Genomic DNA, 24,783 nt, shown 5'->3' with positions numbered 1-24,783 from the left:
ATCCTCTCATCCCCTCCCAACTTTCTCATTTGGAGCCCTGAGCTCCTTTCTCTCACTCTTTTCCTGCTTGGGTTCCATCTCCCCTCACCTTCCAGAGGCAAATTTAGATTTGCACCTTTCCTGCCTACATTTCTGAACGTCTTTGTCAAAAAAGGGATTCTCTAAAACTGCAGTACTACCATTCCACACACCCATTTGCCCAACCTAGATCGCTGGGAATCATCGTAACCCACCTCACCCCTCACTCATTCACCGCATTTAGTCTCCAAGTCCTGTTTGAGTCTATTGACGACATGTCTCCTGCGTTTGTTCCCTCCGCTCCATTCCTCCTGACGTTTCTATAGTCCAGGCCACGCCCTCTTTCACCTGAACCACCATCCCTGTGTTCGCTCCTCCTCTGTCCGGAAAAGCCATCCTTCCCACTGCAGCCACAATGAGACTGATCCTTCTAGAACCCAAATATGGTCATGTCTTCCACACACTGCCACTCCCTGGTCAGATAGTGGGCGTGGAGGCCTGGGAAAATCTCTTACACCAGTGAGTAACATGGAAGTGTCCGTTAAAGCTAGGCTAAAGCCACAGAAATGGCAGGGCATTCCCCAGCCTCCTGACCCCTCTCCCAGCTGGGCATTTATCATCCGGACTTTCCTCCATCCCAGTGCCATGTTGCCTGCGTACTTGCTAGTCTCCCTCACTGGACGGTGGACTCTGGATCTTGTTCAGTTCTGAACCCGCAGCACCATTCACAGTGCCTGACACAGAGCAGACATTCAAAACTAAATAAGAGACAAAATGCCCTCTCCCTCCAAGGCAATGTGTTAGTTACCTACTGCTGCTATAGCAAATTACCACAAACATAGTGCCTTAAAACAACCTGCACTTGTCCTCTTACGGTTCTGTAGGTCAGAAGTTTGACACAACTTCACTGGGCTAAAATCAAGGTGTCGGCCGGGCTGCTTTCCTTCCAGGGGTTCTGGGGGAAGACTTTGCTTCCTTGCCTTTTCCAGCTTCTAGAGACCGCCTTCCTCTCTCTTCAAAGCCAGGAATGCAGCATCTGTCTGCCCCTGCTTCTGTTAGCCATCTCTTTCTCTGAACACAGCCAGGAAATGTTCTCCAATGTTGTGGGCCCGTGTGACTGGACTGGGCCCACCTGGATAATCCAGGATACTCTCCCCATCTCCAGGTCAGCTGATTAGCAACCGTAATTCCATCTACAACTGTCTCTTTGCCATGTCACTATTCACAGGTTCCAGGCATTAGGGTGTGGACATCTTTAGGGTTCATTATTCCGCCCACCATAAGCAGTAATGGGTAAGGGCCCTGAATCCCATATAGCGGTCCCTTTCTAAATGCTTTTTACATGATTGCAATGCTTTTACCTAATTGGCTGCAGCTGCCTTTATATCAAAACCATGATTTAAGTCACCTCTGTGTTCCTAGTGCCTGGTCCAGGGCTCAGACCCTGTGAGGTGCTCAGTGTTTGCTGACTGGAAGTTAGGAAGTAAAATATTGGTTGGCTGGAATGTTTAAATAGCAGCTTCTTGGTTCCCCTTAGAAAAGGGAGCTTTGATTGTTGGTCCCAAGAAAGTGTTAAAAAAACAATTTTATAGCACAATCAGGGGGTCCTATCGCCATTATCTTGCTTTCTCACACTAAACCAGCTCTCAGATTGGAAAAACAGTCAGCTTCCATTATCTGACAGAAGTCTTCCAGATTTTTCAGATGAAAAAACAGCTCACATGCTTTCTGCCTAGTCCACATGGGAACACAGCTGTATAGGAAATTCAAGCGAACAAAAGAAAAAAAAATCATGCAATAAAGCCTTGTGACTCCCCAGGCAACCAAGAACTGAATACTTCTCAAGCAATTTTGGTAGGATTAGTATTTAAACACACAGTGAACAACCTCAGTTCCAACAAATCTGGAGAAATTAAGCCTTGTTTCCAAGAAGCGCTCACACAACTTTCAATGCGTTTTTCCATCACGGCGAAAAGAAAGAACTTGCACAGTTAAGCTGCATCTCTCGAGTGGGATCCCACGCCCACTGGACAGCAGCAAGTTTAAAACGAGCAGGACACCGGGGGCAGGGCTCCCAGGCTGCAATGGCGGTATGGGTGCCTGGTAAAGGAAAGGGGCTCTTTCACTCAGCAGACAGAATTGTCCAGAAACTATCAGGTCTCATGGAGTTCAGGCTCCAGCAATGACAGCCCCGGCTAAGCCGGTTCTCAGAGTTCAGCCTTCACCATGGCAACCGCTTGGGAAACCTCCAACTTGCTGAACTGGAGATTCTGAAGGAAAGTCACCCACAGTAGAAGCACGGTCTTCAGAGAGTTTTCCATAGTTTATTCATATAGCACCTCACCAGCAAAACCTGACAGAATACTCAAGCTCAATGTCAAGAGCCTTCTGAATCCTGGTCAAAACGTTTCAAGGTACATCACTTCACCTGATCCCCCAAACAGGCCTGGCAGCTACTTGGGGCTGGAATCATACTCCAGTACCTACCACAGGGCTGGCACATGACAGTAGCTCAATAAATGTTTGCGGGATCCGTGACCTGTCATCATTTTATAAAGGAAGAAACAGCCTCAGAGAGGCTTAAGCAGCCTCCTCAGCATGCCCAGCGGCAGGCAGGGCTGGCCTCCCGCCTCTGTCTTTCCCACTCCACCATGCTGGCCTTCTAAATCCAACTCAGTAAAGGGCAGGAGGACGTTTCGCTCCTTTTTGACAAACATTCATTGAGCGTCTACCCTAAAGCAGACCTTCCCACCACTCCTCGCTGTCCTCTGCCTGGGCAGTTCCTTCAAGCCTTGGTTTTAGTGTCACCTCCTGAGGCAAGGCCTCCTCGATGAGCCCTTCCACAGCCACCGGGCCGCCACCGCCTCGCACCCAGTACCCTCTACGCCGTTTCCTGTTTGGTACTCATCCCTGTCTCTAATTACTTGATGTGCGTATTTGTCTATTTATGGTTGGCCTTCCCCGACTGGAAGCTCCGTGATGGCAGGGGGCTGGCTCAGGCTTTCTGGTGACGCCATAAGATGAGGGAGACGAGGCCACTGAAACAAACAGCCAATGTGCTCTCAGGTGCATTCATAAAGATGTCCAGAACAGTGGACTTCCGGTGCGTGTCTGAAAGACAGGGAGGCGATGGGGTTGTCAGCACGGGGCGGAAAGACTCAAGGAAGACACACCAGCTCTTCTTCTCCAACGTCTGAAGGCTGCGACCCAGAAGAGGGCCGTGGACTTGCCTCAGAGGAGCGGTGGGAGAGGGCTGGAGGGACAAAGTTGCAGGGGCGGGCTTGGGTTCAAGGTGTTCCTCATTAGGACTGCTGGGTACTTCCTGTCTTGCACACTAATGTATGAGTACTAAGAGGGTGGCCGGCATCCATTTTATTCCTCTCGCTATGTAAATAGCACAGTACCTGGTATGTTTGTCACTCCATAACTATTTGATTGAATGAATGTTGTGTCGAAGATCAGTTACAGGCGGAGGCTGTCACTGTTCACTCTGCCTGGAATGTTCCTCATCCCCCCCACCCCCGCCGCCTGTCAACTGCTTGACCCTCCGGTTACTCTGTGGTCTAACCTTAAATATCCCGTCGTCAGGAAAAGCTTCCCTATCCCCCATCACCGAATTACAGGGCCCTCTCAGAGCCTCCTGCATTTTTCCATCGTGTGATGATTGTATCTGACGTTATTCGCTGGTTATTTGAGGTAGATATTCCCCTACCCGAAGGCACTCAGTCTCTCTTGCCTGAATGATCCCCAACAATGCCGTGAGAGAGCTGTTGGCATCCCCTGTAGAGTATGCTCTGTGAGAGCAGGAACTGCTGTTATTTGCTGCTATAGCCATCGCGTGGGGCACAAAGCAAGTACGCAAGTATTTCTTGAATGAATTAATGATTTGAACCCAGGTATGTGTAACTCCAAACCCTGGTTTTTTTCTACTACACCAAACTCTGCGGGTGCAGAGCCATTGTTCAGGACTTCGCGGTCTGCCATAAAAGGTGGGCCCCTTGGTGAAAATGTTGGAAGGCAGAGTGTGAAGGCATGGCACCAGCCAGGGTGCCTCACCCATGGGCTCAAAGAGATACAGGAGGGCACTTCACTAAGAATTCAAGAAACTTCCCAACCAGGGGAACTTGTGTCTGGCAGCCAACAGTGCAGCAGACGGAAGGACAGAGCTGAGACTTCATGCCCTACCCTGGCCTGATGGCAAGCAGGCGGTGGATGGGCAGCAGGATGGACGTCTGCAACTCCTTTCATCATCCTTCTAGTTATACTCAAGATGGACTAGCCCATCGCGTGCTATTGGAGCTGGGAGAGTAGCAGGTAACAAATCTAGACTTTGGATTTGAATCCTGGATCTGCCACTTACTAGCAGTGTGACAACTTCCCTCCACCTGAGTTCCCTCATCTGTGAAAGGAGAATAACACAAAGCATGCTTAAGATTAGATTGAAATGTGGATGAAAAGAACACCTCCTATATACACTGCCTGGATCTAAGGGGGCTCAAAAAAATGAGTACTATTTTTATCATTCCCAGTTTATTTCAAGCCTCATACCTCAATGCTGCATCATCTGTGTGCAGTACTTCCTGGCAAGGACTTTCTGATGAAGTCAAGACATCTACATTTTCATCTCCTTACACCTGTGCACTGAGTCAGGTAAACAAATAGACTTGCTCAAATCTAATGCAGGGTTTTATTTGTGAATTAGGAAACATGCATTTGTTCAAGAAACGAGCATCAAAGCTGCTGTCACCAACCCCAACCTATAAAACTTCTTACGTACAAAGAGAAAGACCTGTTATAACTTGGAAAAAGGACTATTTGTGTGATCGTGCTCTCAACCCAACTTGCAACTGCCTTTCTACCTAACTGGATACAGAATTTACTCCCCCCATATAATGGAACTAACATTTTCATGACATTATCCACCACTGAGCTAACAGGCTACAAATCAATGTAACAGATTCGACTGCTTTGAGTCGTATTTCTTAAATGGTCCCATAAGCAAATACATCCAGCCTCACACATAAGCACCAAAAATTTGCCACCCCGTAAGTTACGTTCCGTTAGGTTTCTGTTTGTTGCTTTTTAAAACATCAGTCTTCCCCCTTTCCCAGTAGGTATATAGGTAGAAAAATAAATGAAGTCAGCACTCTTTACTTCTCACTAGAATAAACTGTTGACTCAAACACTGTGAGTGGTTATTTGCAAGGCTATAATTTTTTTAATGACAGATTTTCCTAAAAGAAACCACTATAACATCTGTCCAAGAACTCCAAGGGAAAACAAAAAATACATAAAAGATTAAAAGTCTATTACTTTAATAGCACATTGCCAAACATGGACAACTAGGATAAAATGCCAAGGAACCTTAAAAAATAACTTGAAAAGATGCAACGTTCAAGTCATTCAAACGTGTAGGGTCCACAAAGAACAGAAAAACAAGTCCGAGAACAGTTCTACTTGTGCATGATGGGAACTCAGACTGTACCTCATCCAAGTTCATTCAGGTGTCTCAAACCAATAGATGTATGAGCAGAGTTTGTTTTTTCTTCTTTGCTTGGAGATGCGCACGCAGATTAGAGGAGAGGAGAATCTTCCAGATGCTGATGTAAGCGCAGCAGACTTGGTTCCCCTCTGATAAAGTACGAAGGCAGATTTAGTTGACTCAAACTTTATCAGTTTCCCTAAGAAAAGGTCTTATGCATGCTGAAACAGACGAGTTACTGAATTTGTCATGCTAAGTATTTACAGCAATTTTCATAAAGTGAGCTCAGTAACTTGACAGGATAAAAAAGGTAGTTGTGAATTTCTTATATAACCTTTTACAACGTGAATGACTTCGTGGGTAAATGACGCTGAAGTTCAAAGCCCCTCAAACACACATTAACAAGAAATTATTGACTGCATGAAGAGGCACACATTGTAGAAAATGCACACTTCACGGGGTTCCTGCATAGCAGGAAAGTCACTACCACTACATAACAAATGGCTATGCCAACAGTTAGAGCTGCCACTCAAGGGTCCAACAGTAGAATTCCCTCAAAATCGCAAGGAGTGTTTGCATCACAGCAAGGAAACCTTTGGGAAGACAAGTACATATTTTGTTTGCAAAGATGTTTTGTGTTGGACAATTTGAACATCGCATAAACAAATCCATTTTTGAATTGGGTACGATTTAAGGCAATGCTACTCAGACCTGAGGGGGAAAAAACCCACAGAAGTTTCTAGTTTTCTTCTGAAACTTTGACGGGTCAGTATCAGTGTCGGAAAGGATCCCCCCGCTAAGATTCAATGCACCACTAGGTATCTGCAGCTTACAAAATAGGATCCACTTGCATACTCTGAATACGAAATGGGCAATGTTATGTACTCTTCCTTGAAAACTGTAAAAAAACAAAACAAACATGGCAGCTTAGGTATTTCATATTAAAATGTCACATGAGCATGAAGACAACTACACCTGGTGCACACAAAGGAGCAACCGCCCTCACAGCAAGCTCTCCGCAGCGCTGTACTTCTCTCATGACTGGCTGTGGTGTAGTGTGGAACGGTCATGGATTCATAAATTAACTTTTAACATCAACTAAAGACTAATGAGTGACAATTAGACACAAGTAAGTTCAAAAGTTTTACATTTTGCTCCTGTTTGGCTGCTAAAGAGCAGCGATTTAAATTCATATAAAAACTTCTGACCACAAAGCTTGCTATACACATAAAGTACATAATCAAAAAGTAAGCAGCAATTGAATTTCTTATTTAAACTTATCTGGTATATAGTATTTACATATTTGGGGGGAGAGCTCTCCGAAACCACCATGCTCCTTACTCCCCTTCCTGGCCTCTGCCCCCTCTCCGCCTGCCCCAGCCCCTCCAAATCGAAATCAAGTGCTCTGAACTATATACAACTGTACTTTGGCTAAGTGGGCTGGATGGCGCGACTCCTTCCCAGGTCTTGGAGTGGAAGAAAAGAAACAAAGTCTTGGAAGTCATGTGCAGCCTTCTTTTCCGAGTAGCAGTGTACTGTAGCCAACAAACCTGTTCTTTTCATGGCAAGGGGGGCAAAGGGCCCCCGCACTTCACTCCCCAATCTGAATGGGGCAAGATCCAGAGCCACTGGCCTCTTGCACCACAACAGGCCACCGGACAAAAAGGAAAGGAAAAGGTCACGACAGAGGCAGCAGCAATCAATACAAGTTTCCCGACAAAGGAACTTCTCCTGCTAGCACTCCCCCCCTTCCTCTCCCTCCCCTCCCACAAATTCATTGCCTTAAAATTAATTCATATCACGAGAACTCGGTACTCTGGTTAAGTGTCAAGTAAATATAAGAAAGAGTAAATCTGTCACCTTGTATACTTGAACTGGGACATAAAGCTGGGACACACGACATCACTGAAATTAACTTTCTAAAACAGATCCAGTCTACATAGTGCAGCCAATAAAACATTAAGAGTTTGTTCACAATCTGCCTTGTACAGGGTATTTATAGTCTTTCGATGCCATATAAATAGCATTTATACAGCTTAAACATTCAGAGACATGCACTGGGACTTTTTAGGTAGTACGAATTTCTTCACAATCACATGTGCAAATTTTACAGATCACTAAGTGAGTAATGAGTAAGCTTAGGCTGGACCGTGTCTTGTATTATCTAACAAATTTAACGGGGGTTCAGAGTCATCCATAGGAAGAACCAGGCGTGTTCCCCGAATGACCAGTTCATGGTCCCCGAATGCAAGTTCCCGATCCAGGGCATCTTCAGAACTGTTTCCCATAAATCTCCTAGGGGCACCGGACGATGCTGATTCAGTGTTCACGGTAGAATCTCCATACGTCAAACTAATATCACCATCATTGAGAATAAGATCGGAGTCATCATCTTTCAACTGTTCCTGGTTCTAAATTCAAATAAAATAAGTTTTGCGAATTGTTATGAAATTCAAGAAACATTTCCAATAGCAGAATTTTCAAGGATGCCCTATTTAAAAAGCTTCAGGGGCCGCTCCCTGCCCTCAGGATAAAGTCGAAAGTCCTCACCTTGGCTTAAAAGACACTGTGCGACTTGGGCCCCTCAGCTTCATCTCCCACCACCTTCTGTTTCCCTGACCTCACCCGCCTCACTGTGTGCCCGAAGACTGAAGTGCTGACAGCTGCCCCAAATCTCTCGTGCTTTCTCTTACGTCCTGTCCCCTCTCCCCTCCTTCATGTAACTAGTGCCTACTTATCACTGAGGTCTTGGCTGAAAAGTCACTTTCTCCCAGAAGTCTTCCTTGATCATCCAAGGCTAGCTTAGGGGTCCTCCTGTGTTCTCCCCTAGCGTCCTGTACTTAGTCTTCTCCTTAGAGTGGCACTTACCCCTTTGCGTAACTGCTCAGGCAGTGGTCTGCACCACACACACCCCCCGCACTAGACCCTAAGTCCCTTGTACGCTGTGTACTTCAATCACCTAACAGTTTGGGGGCACAGAGAAAGTATTCGCTAAATATAAGTTCAATTGATTGTTGAACAGATTTATATAAATGAAGCTTTTACTGCCGTATCAACAATACCTAGAAATACTGAACCCTCACTACACACTTGTCACCCAGCTCAATGGGCGTTGGTTCTAATGGAAACTTTGGGGCCAAAAAGAATGTAAATAAAGTTCCAGAAAAGGGAAAAATGTCTAGCATATATAGTGCCACTGTGGCAAATTAAAAAGTGTACATGTGCACAGGAAAGTCTAGAAGGTATTCAACAAAATGATGATAGTTAGCTCTGCATGACAGAATTGCTAGTGGTTTTCATTTTCTTATGTTTTTGTACTATCTGAAATTTTATTATAATGAGTACATATTACTTTTTTTTTTTTTTTTTTTTTTTTTTTTTTTAAAGAAACTATCTACTCCCTGAGTCTCTTTTTTTTTTTTTTTTTTTTTATTTATTTATTTATTTATGGCTGTGTTGGGTCTTCGTTTCTGTGTGAGGGCTTTCTCTAGTTGTGGCAAGCGGGGGCCACTCTTCATCGCGGTGCGCGGGCCTCTCACTGTCGCGGCCTCTCTTGCTGCGGAGCACAGGCTCCAGACGCGCAGGCTCAGTAATTGTGGCTCACAGGTCCAGTTGCTCTGCGGCATGTGGGATCTTCCCAGACCAGGGCTCGAACCCGTGTCCCCTGCATTGGCAGGCAGATTCTCAACCACTGCACCACCAGGGAAGCCCCATATTACTTTTAAAAATCAGAAAGTCATTTTTTAAAATGTAGAGTAAGAATTATTCTAAATACTCATATTGATCTAGCAAAAAAGTCTGTGACTAATACTCCTTGAGGGAAGTAGAGCTGACAGAAACATCCTACACTCAGCTCTCCTATCCTGTGCGTGTTTAAAATCTTTAAATTTGTCTAAGATGGTCAAATAGACTGAGGGCACAATTGGACAAAAATTTTTAAACTTAAAAAAAATTTGCTGTTGCTAGAAATTTGCCTAAATACTCAAAGACAAAGACATGTGAATTAAAAACCAAACAAACCCATTCCACCAACCAGCCATAATCCCTTCCTGCCCAATCCAGTTATAACAGTTAAGTCTAACAAGCGTGTCTATCGCTTAATTCAGCAATACTCAAAGCTCTGTGGCACCTTCACTCGTCAGCAGGGGCTCTTCAGCACCTTCTAATGACTTTATTAAGTTTCAGGTTTGGGGCAATATCTACCAAATTTTAAAATGCATATGACTTTTGACCCAGCAACTTAACCTTTAAAATCTATTCTTTATAACTTTATATTCTTGGGTAAATTTATATACACAAGGATATTCACTGTAAACATTGTTTGTAATAACAAAAAAACAAAAGGAGGAACAATGTAAAGGTCTAGCCACAGGAGACTAAATCAATCTTGGCAAAACCACTGTGCAGCCACCAATAGAAAGAAGGTAAGGGATCTCATGGACTCTTAGAAACATATCCATGCTGTATCATTAAGTGAAAAAAGCAAGTAGCAGGATAATACTCTTATTATGATCCCATTTGTGTAAAACAATAAAGAGAGCTATATATTCACATATAAGTTTGTGTAGATAAACTATAGCAGGGAGTATCCAAAATAAACCCTTAATAAAGACTGCCTCTGGGGGATGGAGGTGGGAGAAAGAGAGCGACTTTTATTTTTCACTTTGTACATTCCATACTGTTTGAATATCTGGCTGCAAGCATGCTACTTTTATAATTTAATAAGTAGTTAACATAGCAAAAAATAAAATTAAAAAATTAAGTTTTATGGTTGTTATGGGTTACATGGTATCTCTCCCCCACACTCCCCCCCAAGAGATGTGAAATCCTAACTCCCAGTACCTGTGAATGTGACCTTATCTGGAAATAGAGTCTTTGCAGGTGATCACATTAAGATTAGGTCCTTGGTGTGGGCCCTGAGCAAGTATGACTGGTGGGTGTCCTTATAAAAAGGGGAAATTTGGAGACACAGAGGCATACGCGCACACAGGGAGAACGCCAGGTACAGATGAAGACAGAGATCTGTGTGATGCATCTTCAAGCCAAAGAATGCCAAAGATGGCCAGCAAACCACGAGAAGCTGGAGAGAGCCCTCGTAAGGCCCCAACCCTACTGGCACCTTGACCTCAGACTTCTAGCCTCCAGAACTTGAAACAGTAAATTTCTGTTGTGAAGCCATTCAGTTCGGGGTACTCTGTTATGGCAGCCCAAGGAAACGAATAGAACAATGCCGTATTTTGCTATCCACAGGACACACAGGCATTGTGGAACTCTTCTGGCTTTTGGTGATGGCGAGTGGGTCTTTGGAATCCCAGAGCCAGATCTCAATGACTTAACTGACAAAGCTGGCTGACCCCTCAGCACAGAGCCACATGGGCTAACAGGGTAAAGAGGGAATGGGGGCCGTGCTTGATATGGGAGCCTGGGCAAAGTGGCAGGGAGGGACAAGACAACACGGGGTGTTCCCCCCAGCCCACCAGTAGTCTGTCGGAACTGTGCACTGACTCAACATAACACAACGCTGCAGGGTGCTCCTGCCTGACCCAGGTGCCACCCCTGCTAAGACTCCTCTTCCCCATCCATTCTCTGTGGGATCTGCTCGAAAACACCACGGAGGCGGTCACAGGGAACTGGAGGGTGCACGTCTACACTGCTTTACCACAGCCTCATCTCTCAACTCAAGGTGTTGCATCAGAGTAGTCAAAATTGGTGGGTTTTGTTAACATGGGCACTTTATTTGATGCACCAGATTATTTTTGAAGGGTTGGGTTAGAAGTAAAGGTTTTTAAAAAAGAACTTGAAAAATTAAATATTCATATTTTAAAATAAAAACTGGTTAGCATTTGTCATTTCTTTCTTTGTGGCAATACCTGCTGAATCACTAATCTTATGTCGGCAGCTAAGGAAAAAATATGGAATCTAGATTATATCTAGATATATCCATGCCTCCCAGCGATACGGTACACAGGTAGATAAACTTTCCCTAATACCCGAAATAAAAGAGCATCTGTTGCACTTTAGGGGCATCAAAAAATGTTTTAGTAATCCTCTCCACATGACTGTGACGACCCTGATTTATAGATTACAATATACGCAGTTAGTACTAAGCTCAGGCCACATGCTGCAAATAAATGAAAACCAGCATGGAAATAGAATTATTTACTAAAATCACTGACAGTAAGATGAGATGCTATTCTATATCTTTTTTCAAATGACGGCTCAAAGGCGGTGAATTATATTTATAGATTTCAGTGCATTTTCTGGCTGAGCAAAATATGTTTATATTCCTGCTTGTGGATTTTATACCTTAAATGCAAGCAAAGCAAAGCAAAACAAAACAAAACACCAGTAACCCATCCACAGAACAGATAGTTTTAAATTTAACTTAATGAAGAACTTAGGTTCTGGATAAAACCAACTTACCTCATAAGCCTGAGGGCTGGTTAGGCATCTCGCAACGGGTCCACAGCAGGCAGGGAGGGTTGTCGTGAGAGGAGGCCCACTGTGCGTCAGCAGAGGCTTCAGATAGCTGTGCCAGTTAAGGAAGAGCTACGTTCCTTTCTTTACCAATTTAAAAGAACAATCTGTTTGATAACAATCACTGTCACAGTGTACCTACCAATTCAGATAGCAAATGTTGTCCCATTTCATGACCCTATTATGCAACGGGAGGGAGATTTTATTATTATCTCTGTTTTACAAATATGGAAACTCAGGCTCATAGAAGTCAATCATCTGCCTAAAGTCACACAATTAAGTAAATGGAGGACCAATACTCGAACCCAGATTGGCTTGATTCCAAATCCTCCGCCCTTTCCACTACATCATATTGCATTTCTGATTTTACTAAAGCCAAAAGGAAGACAAAATCACTTTCAATTTAGCGCTGAAGGAGACACGGAAGAAACTAAAGAATGGTAAGAGCCTAAAAAGAGATTAAATATTCCAGTAGTAGAATATAGCAATAAAGATGGTTTTAACTATTTATTGTAGATTCAGCTGGCCTCTTCAATGAGCTGAAACTTTAGTATCAAAGGAAACTCAATTCTAAAAACATTAAAAAATTACACATCATGAGGTCCTCTGTCATAGACTCTTATTTCAGTATTCATCTATTCTCCAAAAATAAAAATAAAAACAGATGCAACAATATATTTGATACTCAGAAGAAAAAAAGAGGGAATCATGAGAAAAAGCAGAAAAAGGGAGAAAGACACATACATATTCGCTACTTTCTAAAATTACAACTTAAGGTTGTTCTCAATTAAAAATGAGGAGGCCAAAGAAGTTTACATAAATTCACATATTTATAAACTCTAAGATTAAAGTACTTCATATAAACACACTTACATAGCTCATAAAACATCTTGCCACACAAAACCACTGAAAATCTGAAATGATGAATTCTACTAGTGCATTAAGTACAGAAAGTACCAGATCGTAGTTTAGTGGTACTTAACAGGCTAGTACGGGGGCTAATAAGTCTTGGTATTTAACTCTATAAGAACAAATTCCCTAAAAACTAAAACTTACCAAATATTGACAAAAGGAAATCTGAATAGTCCTGTATTTATTAAAGAAACTAAAAACCTCTTCATACAAAAAGTTCCAGGCCCAGAAGGCTTCACTGGTTAAAATCTTCCCAGACTTAAGAAATAACACCAATCTTACACAAACTCCTCCAGAAAAATAGAAAAAGAGAAAAATTCTTCCCTACCTGTTTTATAAAACTAGCACAATCTTCCTATAGAAACTTGACAAGGACATTACAAGAAAAAAAAATCACGAGCCAATACCTCTCATGAAAAGACACAAAAATCAGACACAAAATACTAGCAAATTAAATCTAGTGACATACACAGTGAATAATATCATAATCAAGTGGGATTTGTTCCAGTAATGTAAAATTGGCTTAACATTCAAACAATTGATGAAAATCAGCAAGATAACACACTAAAGGAGAAAAAATAAATACACGATCATCTCAGTTGATGTAGAAAAAGCGTCTAATAATATTCAATACCTATTTATGCTAAGAACTCTTAGCAGACTAGAAATAGAAAGGAATTTTCTTACATTGATCAAGGATATCTCAAAAACTGACAGCTAACATCATACTCAATGGTGAAATATTGAAAAATTTCCCCCTTAGGTCAGGAATAAGACAAGAATGCCCGCTATCATCATTTACATTTAACATTGTACTGGGAATGTCCAGCCGATATAATAAGACATAAAAAAAATACAAGGTATTGGACAAGAAAAAATAAAACATTATTATTCACTTGGTTATGTGCATAGAAAATAGAATCTAAAAACTATTAGAAATGTAAGTAAACTTAACAAGATTGCTGGATACAAGGCCAATATATAAAAATCCAATTGTATACCTATATATTAAGGGCAAAAATATAGAAAATAAAATAAAATGAAATACATACCATTTACAATAGCACCCAAAATACCAAATATATAGAGATAAATATAATGAAAGATGTGCAAGACCAGTCACTAAAAACTATAAAACATTAATGAGAGAAGTTAAAAAGAAGATCTAAATGAATGGAGGATATACAGTGTTCATGGATTGGAAGACTCAATATTGTTAAAATGTCAGTTCTCTCCAAATTCATCCACAGATTTAATACAAATTCAATAATTTGCCAGCAGCTTTTTTTCTGTGTGTGTGTGAGCATGAGTGTGCATGTATGTATGGAAAATGACAAGTTGTTTCTAAAATTTAGATGAAAATGCCACGGACCTAAAATAGCTAAGGCAATACTAAAGAATGACAAACCTGTAGAATTTCTCCTATTGGATAGCAAGACTTATTAAAAAGTACAATAATTAAGAGAGTGTGGTATTGATGTAAAAACAGACAAAGAGAAAAGACGGTCCGGAAACAAGAGCCCCCCGACTTATATGGCCAAGTGATTTACAACAAAATTTCCACTGCAATACAGTGGGTTAAGGATGGCATTTCCAATAAACGGTGCTGGGTCAACTGAATACTCGTACGGGAAAAAATAGGTCTTGACCCACACCTCACACTATACACAAAAATCAATTTGTAATGGATCGAAAATTTAAATGTGATAGTTAAGACAATCATATGTTTAGAAGAAAACATAGGAAAATATCTTCACGACCTTGGGATATAAAAGATCTCTTAAGACACAAAAAGCACTAACCATAAAAGAAAAGATTAATGAAATAAACTTCATTAAAATGAAGAATTTCTGTTCCTCAAAAGACAGGATTACAAAAATGAAAAGGTGAGCTATAGATTGGGAGAAGATAGTCACAATACCTATAACTAACAAAGAACCCAATTCAGGAATGTAGAAAGAATTACAAGTAAATAAAAAAAAAAGATAAGACAGTTCAATTAGATAGTGAGCAAAAGAACCTAACAGACACACTTCATAAAAGAGGATATCCAAATGGCCAATAAACATATGAAAGGAAACCTCATCAGAGGAATGCAAATTAAACCACATGAGATATCACCACACACCCACTGAAATGGCTAAAATTTCAAATGCTGACCAATACCAAGTTTTGGAGGAGATGTGGAACAACTTAACTTGCTGGTGGGAGTGTAAATTGGTTACACCCACTCTGGAAAACGGGTTGGCAATATCTATTAAAGCTAAACATACACTTGCTCCAAATTCCACTCCTAGGTATATACCCAAGAGAAATGAGTGCCTATGTTCATCAAAAGATATACAAACAGGGAATTCCCTGGTGGCGCAGTGGTTAAGAATCCGCCTGCCAGTGCAGGGGACATGGGTTCAAGCCCTGGTCGGGGAAGATCCCACACACTGCGGAGCAACTAAGCCCATGCGCCACAACTACTGAGCCTATGCTCTAGAGCCCGCAAGCCACAACTACTGAGCCCACGTGCTGCAACTACTGAGCCCGTGTGCCTAGAGCCCACGTTCCACAACAAGAGAAGCCACCGCAGTGAGAAGTCCACGCACCACGATGAAGAGCAGCCCCCGCTCACCGCAACTAGAGAAAGCCCTCCTGCAGCAACAAAGACCCAACACAGCCATAAATAAATTAATTAATTAAAAGATTATTTTAAAAAAAAGGATGTACAAATGTTTAGCTTTATTTATAATCGTCAAAAGCAGGAAACAACCTAAATGTTTATCAACAATAGTTTCTGAGATATCCTTAACCAAAAAAAAAAAGAAAGCCCCCAAAAACCAAAACCCTGTAGTATATTCATACTATTTATGGAACACTACACAGCAATGATAAAGAATGAATTACTGGTCCAGGCAACAATATAGATAAGTTACACAATGTTGACTGAAAGAAGCAAAACATAAAGTAATACATAGTATATAATTCCATTTATATGAAGATCAAAAATAGGTAAAACTAATCCATGTTGCAAGAAATCAGAACAGTGGCCGCCCTTTTGGCTGGGATAGGGTAGGCCTTCAGGGAAGGCATTACTGACTGCAGGGAAAACAGGGAGCCTTCTGGGGTGCTTGAAATGTTCTTCATATCTTTATATGGGTGGCAGGCACACAGGTGTATACATAAGTCAAAATTCATTAAGCCGTATCCTTAAGATTTGTATACATTACTGTATTTAAGTTATATCTCAATTATAACAAATGAACAAACGGACTGCACAAAGGAACTGAAATCTAGAATGATGAATGATTAATTATACTAGGGCACTAGGTATTAAAATTACCAAGTCTTTGTCTAGTAGTACTGAGTCAATTCTTGGTGGTCACTTCTATAAGAATATAAAAAAATATTATTCTACTCTTTCTCTACATTAGGATCATTTAATTATTTTGTATATTATGCAGAAAATATACAAAACATTTACGAAGGAAAAACTAAACAATTTTTATTAAATCAGAGGGATGAAAAAATCCCAAGAGATATGGGAGTGGCTTATACCCAAAATGCTGATAATGGAGCCAAAAGTAATGACATAATCATTAAACAATTTTTTTTTTTTTTTGCGGTACGCAGGCCTCTCACTGTTGTGGCCTCTCCTGTTGCGGAGCACAGGCTCCGGACGCGCAGGCTCAGCGGCCATGGCTCATGGGCCCAGCCGCTCCGCGGCATGTGGGATCTTCTCGGACTGGGGCATGAACCCGTGTCCCCCGCATCGGCAGGTGGACTCTCAACCACTGTGCCACCAGGGGAGCCCTCATTAAACAATTTTAAGGAGCCAGGATCTCTCTCCCTCTAATAGGAGTCTTAATACCATAGATAAGCGAGTATTCATGTTCCTGTATATTAATTTTGAGTCCTCGCAAAAAGTGAATGTAAAAATCTAGCAAACAGAATATAGTAAATAGTAGCTTCTAATGATAATTGTCAAGCGCATTTTTTGTAAACATAGAAGGTTTTGATCAGAAAGTCAAAAGCAAGGGAAAAACATTTTACATGGTTGTCCCAAATTTGCTTCAATGGAACATAAACCAGGTTTTGATTCCCTTACTGATAAGTCTCAGCCAGAAAGAACTCCATGGTCCCTTTTTCTAGTTCAACTTTCAAATAAGAAATTAATTTTAATAAATAGTGAGTGATAAAATGTTTTTTAAAAGGCATGATTTAAACAGGTTATTATATATAGCCCGACCCAAAGTATAGCTATGAAGAAGACTGTTACGATAGGACAAGAAGGAAATCTGGTAAACAATGAAGCACTGGCATTCTGAATGGAGGGGAGAATCTCCCAGTCTGTGGAAAGGTCAGAGAAAAAACGACATCGTTGACTACTGCGGTACCTAGCATCACTGAATTTCTCATTCTCATGTTTTTTCCTAAGGCAGTCTTTCCTCTTTTACTCTAACAAGCACACGGACAAACACCAACAAATCCCTTTTGCGGCATTCACTCGATTAGCTAAAGGACAATAAATATTAAAGTTTGCTCAATAAATAAACCTATATATCAAAACAAGTCTATCATAAGGGCTCCTGAGTCCCTGCACACAGCAAGCTTCTGCAATAACCAGTCCTTACTGGTTCCATGGGTTTTCAGAGGATTCATCTGTGTGGGTTTCCTCTGGTAACCTTCTCTACTACACTGAAGGGGAAAGGGAAGATCAAAGGCAGGTTTTATATTCCAGTTCAGGAAGAGAGTGGTCAAAACCGTTGTTCCATTAAACTCTAGCGTCCATGTCCATACTGCCATTTTTTTTCTCAGTTAAGGATACTTATGATCAAAGTTATACCATATCCGGAAAAGCCAGGCACTCTCTGCTTTGGTAGTTCTTCTTTCACTTTCAGGAATACCCTGCAAACAGATCATAAATCAATACATACACAAAGATAAAAACACATTTTTTTAAGAGTCATTTCTTTGTAGAATCAGGAACATAGCCTACCGCACACGAGATACTCTCCAACATGGGTAACATGAGAAATTTAACAGCTTGTACACTGCGGCTTGGGAATAAAAAATTGAAGTGTTTTTCTGAACACCTTTATTACTCAGGCTGCTTACTGATTTATGAGTCTACTGGCATTTAAAAATATTAGTGTGGGATAATCCATCCCCTAAATCTGAAAGGCTTACACCCATGTGAACTGCACCTTAAGTAGAAAACATCCCATCAACATCCCGATCTCTGGGAGTTGTCATGGGTCCCAAAGTTAACTGGCATTTTCAAAGTTGCTACTATGTTCTTAGAACACTAACAAAATGTAAGTAAGTAGGGAAATTCCATGTTAAGCCTGACTGGGTAGGAGGGAAAAGTAACAGCAAGCAGGCCTCTTCAAAAACAGCTCCCCCAAAACATAAACTGGGTCCTTATGTGTAATATGATGCGGTCGGCCAGCAGTGGCGCTGTTAGGCCACCTGGTTCCTCTCGGCTCTGACACGAACTAGTTGGGCAACTCCCTTTCCCTCTCTCCAGCGGAGTTTTTTCATGTATACGTTACTCGAAGGCTCTATCCAGCATGAATGTTCTATGTTTCCGGGATTTTCGAAGAGTACGGAGTTTAGATTCTGGCTTTTGGTTCCTGTTCTTCCTGATCTTCGAAATAAATGATTCTTCCTCTCAACAAGTATCAAAACATAGACAATATAAAAATGTTTGAGAACACTGTATGGGCTTACAAGAGCGGAGAATCACCCATATTTCCTTTCACATCAGGAGGCATTGGTTTGCATGTCTCCACTTTTTGAAGAGCGACGAATCTGTAAATCTCACACGATCTCTCACTACATGAGCACCTGTACACCCAACTCCCACACGCTCCGTAGTTACTAAAATCTTCCTCTGGGCTTCCCAGTGGACACTCGAAATACTGAGTGAACAATATACTGAGCCAAGGCATCCATACGGCTTTGAGGGCAAGGTAAAAATGAGATTTTTTTTCCTGGATGTCACAGCTGCTACTCACCTACCTGGCTCTCTCCCTGTCACTCCATTTCCATTTGTCCTCTGTGGCGACAGAGGGGACATAGCAAGCGGAGACTTACGCAGATGGTGATCAAGCGTTTGTCCGAGGGCCTGTTTGGTAACTCTTCTTGTTTGGCCGTGGGGGTGGAGGCACTGAGGAGCTATTGCCCCTTGGAAAGCACCCCAGCAGCTCACCATCACGGGAATTTATCCAGCCTTGTACAAATAGTGCAAGCCCATGAAATTATACTTTAAGGTTCTGACCACAAAAGGGGCAAGTACTTACTATGTCACGTACACACTCAGCACTCAATAGCTAGCAAAATTAGCATTCAGGAAATGAATCTGATAAAAAACATTTTTAAACTGCACTCTGAAGACAAATAAACCAGGGCTTGTTTCAGACAGGAAAAAGAACCGTGTTTTTAAAGAGATGCTTTCCATCTTCAAAAACCTCATTTCTGTGATTCCCCATCTCATGTCTAGGGCAGAGGCACATAGTCAGTGGTGCTCAGAAAGCATTAACAAGTGGCGGGAAAATACCAGAAAAGGGTGGTCAGTCTAGGGGAAGGCACTGAGTCACACTGCATTCAGTCTACCAGGTTCAGGTTCAGACAAACAACTGAGAAAGCGACACATGGAAGTAAGCAAGGAAACATGGGCAGGGCTGAGGCACGGGGTAAGAAAGCACATTCTCCTGAACAGGCAGGAAAGACTGGCTGAAGAGTCCAACGCTTCTGGGCAGTTCTCAAGGGCAGCTGCTGGTCATCCAATTTGAAAGTTACACAGGAAGAGCAGCTGGAGTGGGGCTTACATCAGAGACAAGCCTTCATGCGCAAACCAAAGTGGAAAAAGGCTCCCCGTGCCAGAGCAGTCACTTGAAAACCCAGGAGCACTTAAGGGACTGCTCTCGTCTGTGGCCAAAGCCCAGGTTGGCCCAAAGATAGGAGAGCTGTCACCCTTGATAACCACACGCTGCCTAAAATTCAGTTTTGTCTCTATCGAGCAGTGAGAAAAGCCAGGAATGATGTCAGTTAAAAGCTGATGCAAATAGGACAGGATCTAAATAATAGTGACATGAAGTCTACAGTAGATTTGTTTTCTTTCCAAGCGACTACACATTTGACAGAAATGCCAGAGACAACACAAATGCATATTTACCAAATGTTCTTGGTCTGAATCAACACCAACCCTAAAGGAGAAACACAAAAGGAAAATGAGATCTTGAAGTCAAAAGAAAAATTGTCTATTCACATACGGGCACTGTCAGGCAACTGCTTTTCTCAACACAGAAGCTATGGAATGCTTAATATTTTCGTGCTTCTCGATGGCTGGTGACGTAGACTTTTGGCTCCCACCACTCTCCTTAGCACAGCTTGGACCCTAAGGCAAGCAGGGTCTACTAATATTCTCTTCCTGCAATCCAATCCCACTTACCAGTTTCAGAAAAAGAACTTTTTCTTCTGTAAGTCCACTACAAGCAGGAGTCAGGGAAAGCAGCATTGCCCCAGTGGTTGAATAAGAACTACAAAGTAGTTCCAAAAACAACGCTGGGCCCAGTGCAGTTCCAGGAGGGAGCTGCATGTTTTCGGACCTCTCGGCTCTCACGGCAACATCCTCTTATGACTGCAGAGAGGGTCCAATTACAGGGGTTTTCCCATAGGCTAATGGACAGACATTAGCCTTGGTTCTTCAGAATTCTTTCTTATCTGCTTTCTGTATCCCAGGGAACAGCTTCATTATGAAGAAGCTCTCTTTGACTCCTCTACCCCCTCAGCACGAGCACTCACCAACCCCGCTCATTCTTCCCCTAAACTGTTTCTCAGGTATTCTCTCCTTTCCAACTGCTCAAACTCGGGCCTCATTCCGACTCGTGGGGTCTGGAGCAACTGGCTGTAAGGTTGCCCAGCTGCCAGGCTCTCCTCTAGAGTTAGCTGTCTCAAGCAGAGAACTAACTCACTGGCTTGTTCCCTGGACAAAAGACTCTGAGAGCAGCTTGCAACCCAGAGGGTCAAGTCTAAAGTCCTTTGTGTGGCATACAAGACTCTACAAACTAGCCTCCCCCGCTGCTCCAGCCTAGCTTTCCCCTCATCCTCGCCCACATACCCGCTGTTAACCAGACCGACTGCTCCTCTCCCCAAATCCTGTCCTCCCCTGAGCTTCCACGCCTCCGCTCATGGTGTTCCCTCTCTCGGAAATGTACTGCCCCTTATTTTTTTTTTTTGTCCTTCTTTTTCAAGTTCCAAAGGAACCATTCTATGGCCCCTTCAGGCGGGATTTCTCCTTTGTGCTTTTACAGCACTTTCTAGATTCCTTTATTATAATACTTAGCACAGTATAGTTATTTACCAGTCAGTCTCCCCCAAAAGACTGTGAGCTCCCTGAGGGTAAAGGCCATGTCCCAATTCATCTCCGTATCCCCAGAGTCTAGCACAGTACGTGACACACAATAGGTGCTCAAATGTTTATCGATTAAGGTCACTACTACAGACAACACAGTAAAAATAGCAGTGTGAGAAGCTGTAGCAGGAGCAGCCCAGTAACACTGAAGGGAGGAAAATGATGCACGACCTTATCTGGAAGGCAAGTGAATCAGGGCCAAAGACTTGAAAACAGATGGCCACGACCAGCTTCAAAATTGAAAGAAACACTCATTTCTTCCTTGTTAAGATGGCCAGAAGCTGTTTAATATCTTCTTAGCCAGATTAAACTCTAATCACATTTGTGTATCTCAAGTGACATCTAGTGGTCCTGAAGACAGCACATTTGGGTTTTTTTGTTTTTTTTAATAAATTTTATTTATTTATTTATTTATTGGCTGCATTGGGTCTTCGTTGCTGTGTGCGGGCTTTCTCTAGCTGGGGTGAGCGGGGGCTACTCTGTTGCGGTGCATGGGCTTCTCATCGTCGTGGCTTCTCTTGCTGTGGAGCACGGGCTCTAGGCGTGTAGGCTTCAGTAGTTGTGGCACGTGGGCTCAGTAGTTGTGGCTTGCGGGCTCTAGAGCTCAGGCTCAGTAGTTGTGGTGCACAGGCTTAGTTGCTCTGCGGCATGTGGGATCTTCCCGGGCCAGGGCTCAAACCTGTGTCCCTTGCATTGGCAGGCAGATTCTCTTTTTTTTTTTTTTTTTTTTTGCAGTATGCGGGCCTCTCACTGCTGTGGCCTCTCCCGTTGCGGAGCACAGGCTCCGGACGCGCAGGCTCTGCGGCATGTGGGATCTTCCCGGACCGGGTCACGAACCCGTGTTCCCTGCATCGGCAGGCGGACTCTCAACCACTGCGCCACCAGGGAAGCTCGGCAGGCAGATTCTTAACCACTGCACCACCAGGAAAGCCCCCTGAAGACAGCACATTTGTAATTCTCAGATGGAACAGTACTGGAGGCCAATTCAAGGTAATAAAATTTCTCAGAGCAGTTATTATCTGCCAGGCACTATGCTAAGCACAGGGCATAGACATGAATTAGACACGGCTCTGCCCTCAGGGAGCTCACAGACTAGTGGGGGAGACAGACACAACTAGAGCATAATCCCTAAGGGCTTTGCAATCCAGGAGGGCTGGGTTCCAATCTGACCTCATCTCCTTTCTAGCTGTTTGAATTCAGTCAAGTTATGCGGCCCTATGAACCGCAGTTCGATCACCTGGAAAATGGGGATGACAGACCCCACACAGAGTCGCTGCAAGGATTAAACAAGAAAATGTGTCTAAAGATTTTAAAACAGTGTCCCATACATCACTAACATTCTCTAAATGGTAGCTCTTATAACAATATCATTATTACAAGGCTGACCGAAACACATGCTGTAACAGAGGTACTCCATGTTAAGCAGACGGAAGAGTGGTGCTGAGAGAAAAGAAGAGGGCAAAAGGAGGAGGCGTTTGAGCTGTGCCGTCTCCTGGGAGTGAAAGAGAATTTCAGGCAGAGGCAACAGTGTGAGCAAAGGTTTGGAGATGGAGAAATGCAAAGTATGTGTGGTAAATGACAAGGAGCCAAAGGTGACTGTCACAGACTATGCGAAAGGACCTACGAAGAGCTGGCTGGCTCTCACTCACTGAGGAGCCGTTGTCCACGCAACAGGACAGATCATGTCACTTTCTTGCTTTCAAATCCTACAAGATTGCCAATTTGGATTTTAAAATCCAAACTCCTTACTGTGTCCTATAAGACCCGATAGCAGGGGTCCACAAACTACAGCCCACAGGCCAATTTGGTGCACCTCCCGCTTTTGTGAATGAAGTCTTGTGGGAACACAGCCACGGCAACTGATTCACATATTGTCTATGGGACTTTCATGCTGGAGTTGAGTAGCTGAGACAGAGGCCATACAGCCTTCAAAGCCTAAAATATTACTCTCTGGCCCTTTACAGGACACGTTTGCCAACCCCTGCCCCTAAAGGATCTTGCCCACCTTGCTTCCTACCTACCCTTCAGTCACTGTAGTCCAGCTAGGTGGCCTTTGTTCCTTTCCATTCAATAGGCTACATTTGTGCCTACCTCAGGGCCTTTGCACATGCTCTCCCCTCTGCCTGGACTGCTCTTCCTCCTGCTCACCATTTAACTGGCATCATCTTGTCATTCAGGTAGACTGAGCTCAAATCTAACCTCAGAGAGACCTTTCTTGACCTCCACCTATAAAATACATCTATCCCCAGCTACTATCATAGTACCTTGTTTGCCATCATAGCATTTAACATCATCTAAAATTGTCATCTTCATTTATTTACTTGCTAGCTTACTATCTGTCTTCTTCCACCACAGTATAGACATTATGAGACCAGGGACCTCTTCTATCTTATTACTATCACTGTACCTCTCCAGACCAGGGTCTCTTAACCTTCGCATTACCAACATCTTGGTCCAGATCATTCTTTGTTGTGAGGGCTGCTCTGGGCACTGGAGGATGTTCAGCAGCATCCTTGGCCTCCCCTCTTAGACTGTGACAATCAAAAATGTCTCCAGGCACTGCCAAATGTCCCTGGCGGGGGAGATCACCCCCAGTTGAGAACCACTAAGTTAGAGAACCATGGCACATAGTTGGTTCTCAATCAGTATTTATCGAATGAATGAATAAAAGGCTTTACAGACATTAATTAGCTCACTGAATCCTTACAACAACCCTGGGAGGGAGGTACTGTTACACACGTCACAAACGGGGAAACTGAGGCTGAGAAAGGTTAAAGAACTTGCTCAAGATCACAGAATTACTAAACGAAGGGGCAAGAACTCAAAGTCAGGTCTGATCCTGCATGAATCTTAAACCTGGAGGACTTTTTAGTATCTTCACAGTTGTACTAGACAAATTTGGGGGGAGGTAAGAAAAACTTAAATTCCAGTCTCTGTTTGAAAAGAGGCCAAAACCCCCCCCACCCCAAACAGCAACAACAGTAACAAGAGTTAACCTAAGACTGTAAAGTAATGGATACAACTGAATGCCAAACTATGCTACAGGACAGGCAAGATGGAGCCAAAAAGCTTGCAAAGCTGGTGAGGTAGATTCGACTTTATGTGAATAGGTAGGTTTTTGTGGGGTTTTTTTTGGGGGGGGCTAAGCGTGGGTATTTGGTTTGGTTTACGTGGAAGGCAGTTAGGGAAGAGAACTGATTCTACTTAAACACTGAGACTCCACTTAAGACTGTTATTTTTCCTAAATTATCTCACATTTAATTTTGTTGTTCTTAGTAGAATAAGGAAGAGCCTTCATTTACAAGCTCTTGAGGAAAAAAAGGAGTTTAATCCTTCGAAAATGGACCACCCTCATTTCGTGATGCAGCATTCTAGGAGAAATTAAGTGAGACTGGAGGCTCCTCTGTCCACCACTTAATGATATGTATGACCTTGAATAACTTAGAAACTTTCTAAGCCTCTATTTCCTCACTTGTAAATGGAGCGA

General features: G+C 42.8%; 1 protein-coding gene across 5 annotated transcripts in view; it reads right to left on the bottom strand.

Moving 5' to 3' along the window:
- Window positions 1-5,072: 5,072 nt before the first annotated feature.
- SLC9A6 (solute carrier family 9 member A6) overlaps window positions 5,073-24,783 on the bottom strand; it is a 55,708-nt gene continuing 35,997 nt past the window's right edge. For all 5 annotated transcript variants that reach the window (XM_032619499.1, XM_032619498.1, XM_032619500.1 and 2 more), the window contains 4 exons: window positions 20,058-20,088; window positions 17,706-17,785; window positions 11,924-12,029; window positions 5,073-7,911 (listed from right to left, as the gene is read on the bottom strand). In XM_032619499.1, coding sequence (XP_032475390.1) covers window positions 7,639-7,911; window positions 11,924-12,029; window positions 17,706-17,785; window positions 20,058-20,088 — 490 coding nt within the window. In that variant the 3' untranslated portion in view covers window positions 5,073-7,638. The remainder of the gene's footprint in view (window positions 7,912-11,923; window positions 12,030-17,705; window positions 17,786-20,057; window positions 20,089-24,783) is intronic.

This window comes from Phocoena sinus, chromosome X (genome assembly GCF_008692025.1).
Source record: "Phocoena sinus isolate mPhoSin1 chromosome X, mPhoSin1.pri, whole genome shotgun sequence".
In the NCBI taxonomy this organism is placed as follows: domain Eukaryota; kingdom Metazoa; phylum Chordata; class Mammalia; order Artiodactyla; family Phocoenidae; genus Phocoena; species Phocoena sinus.
The sequence above is the reverse complement of the archived record's forward strand: the minus strand, read 5'-3'. Positions and strand labels throughout refer to the sequence as shown.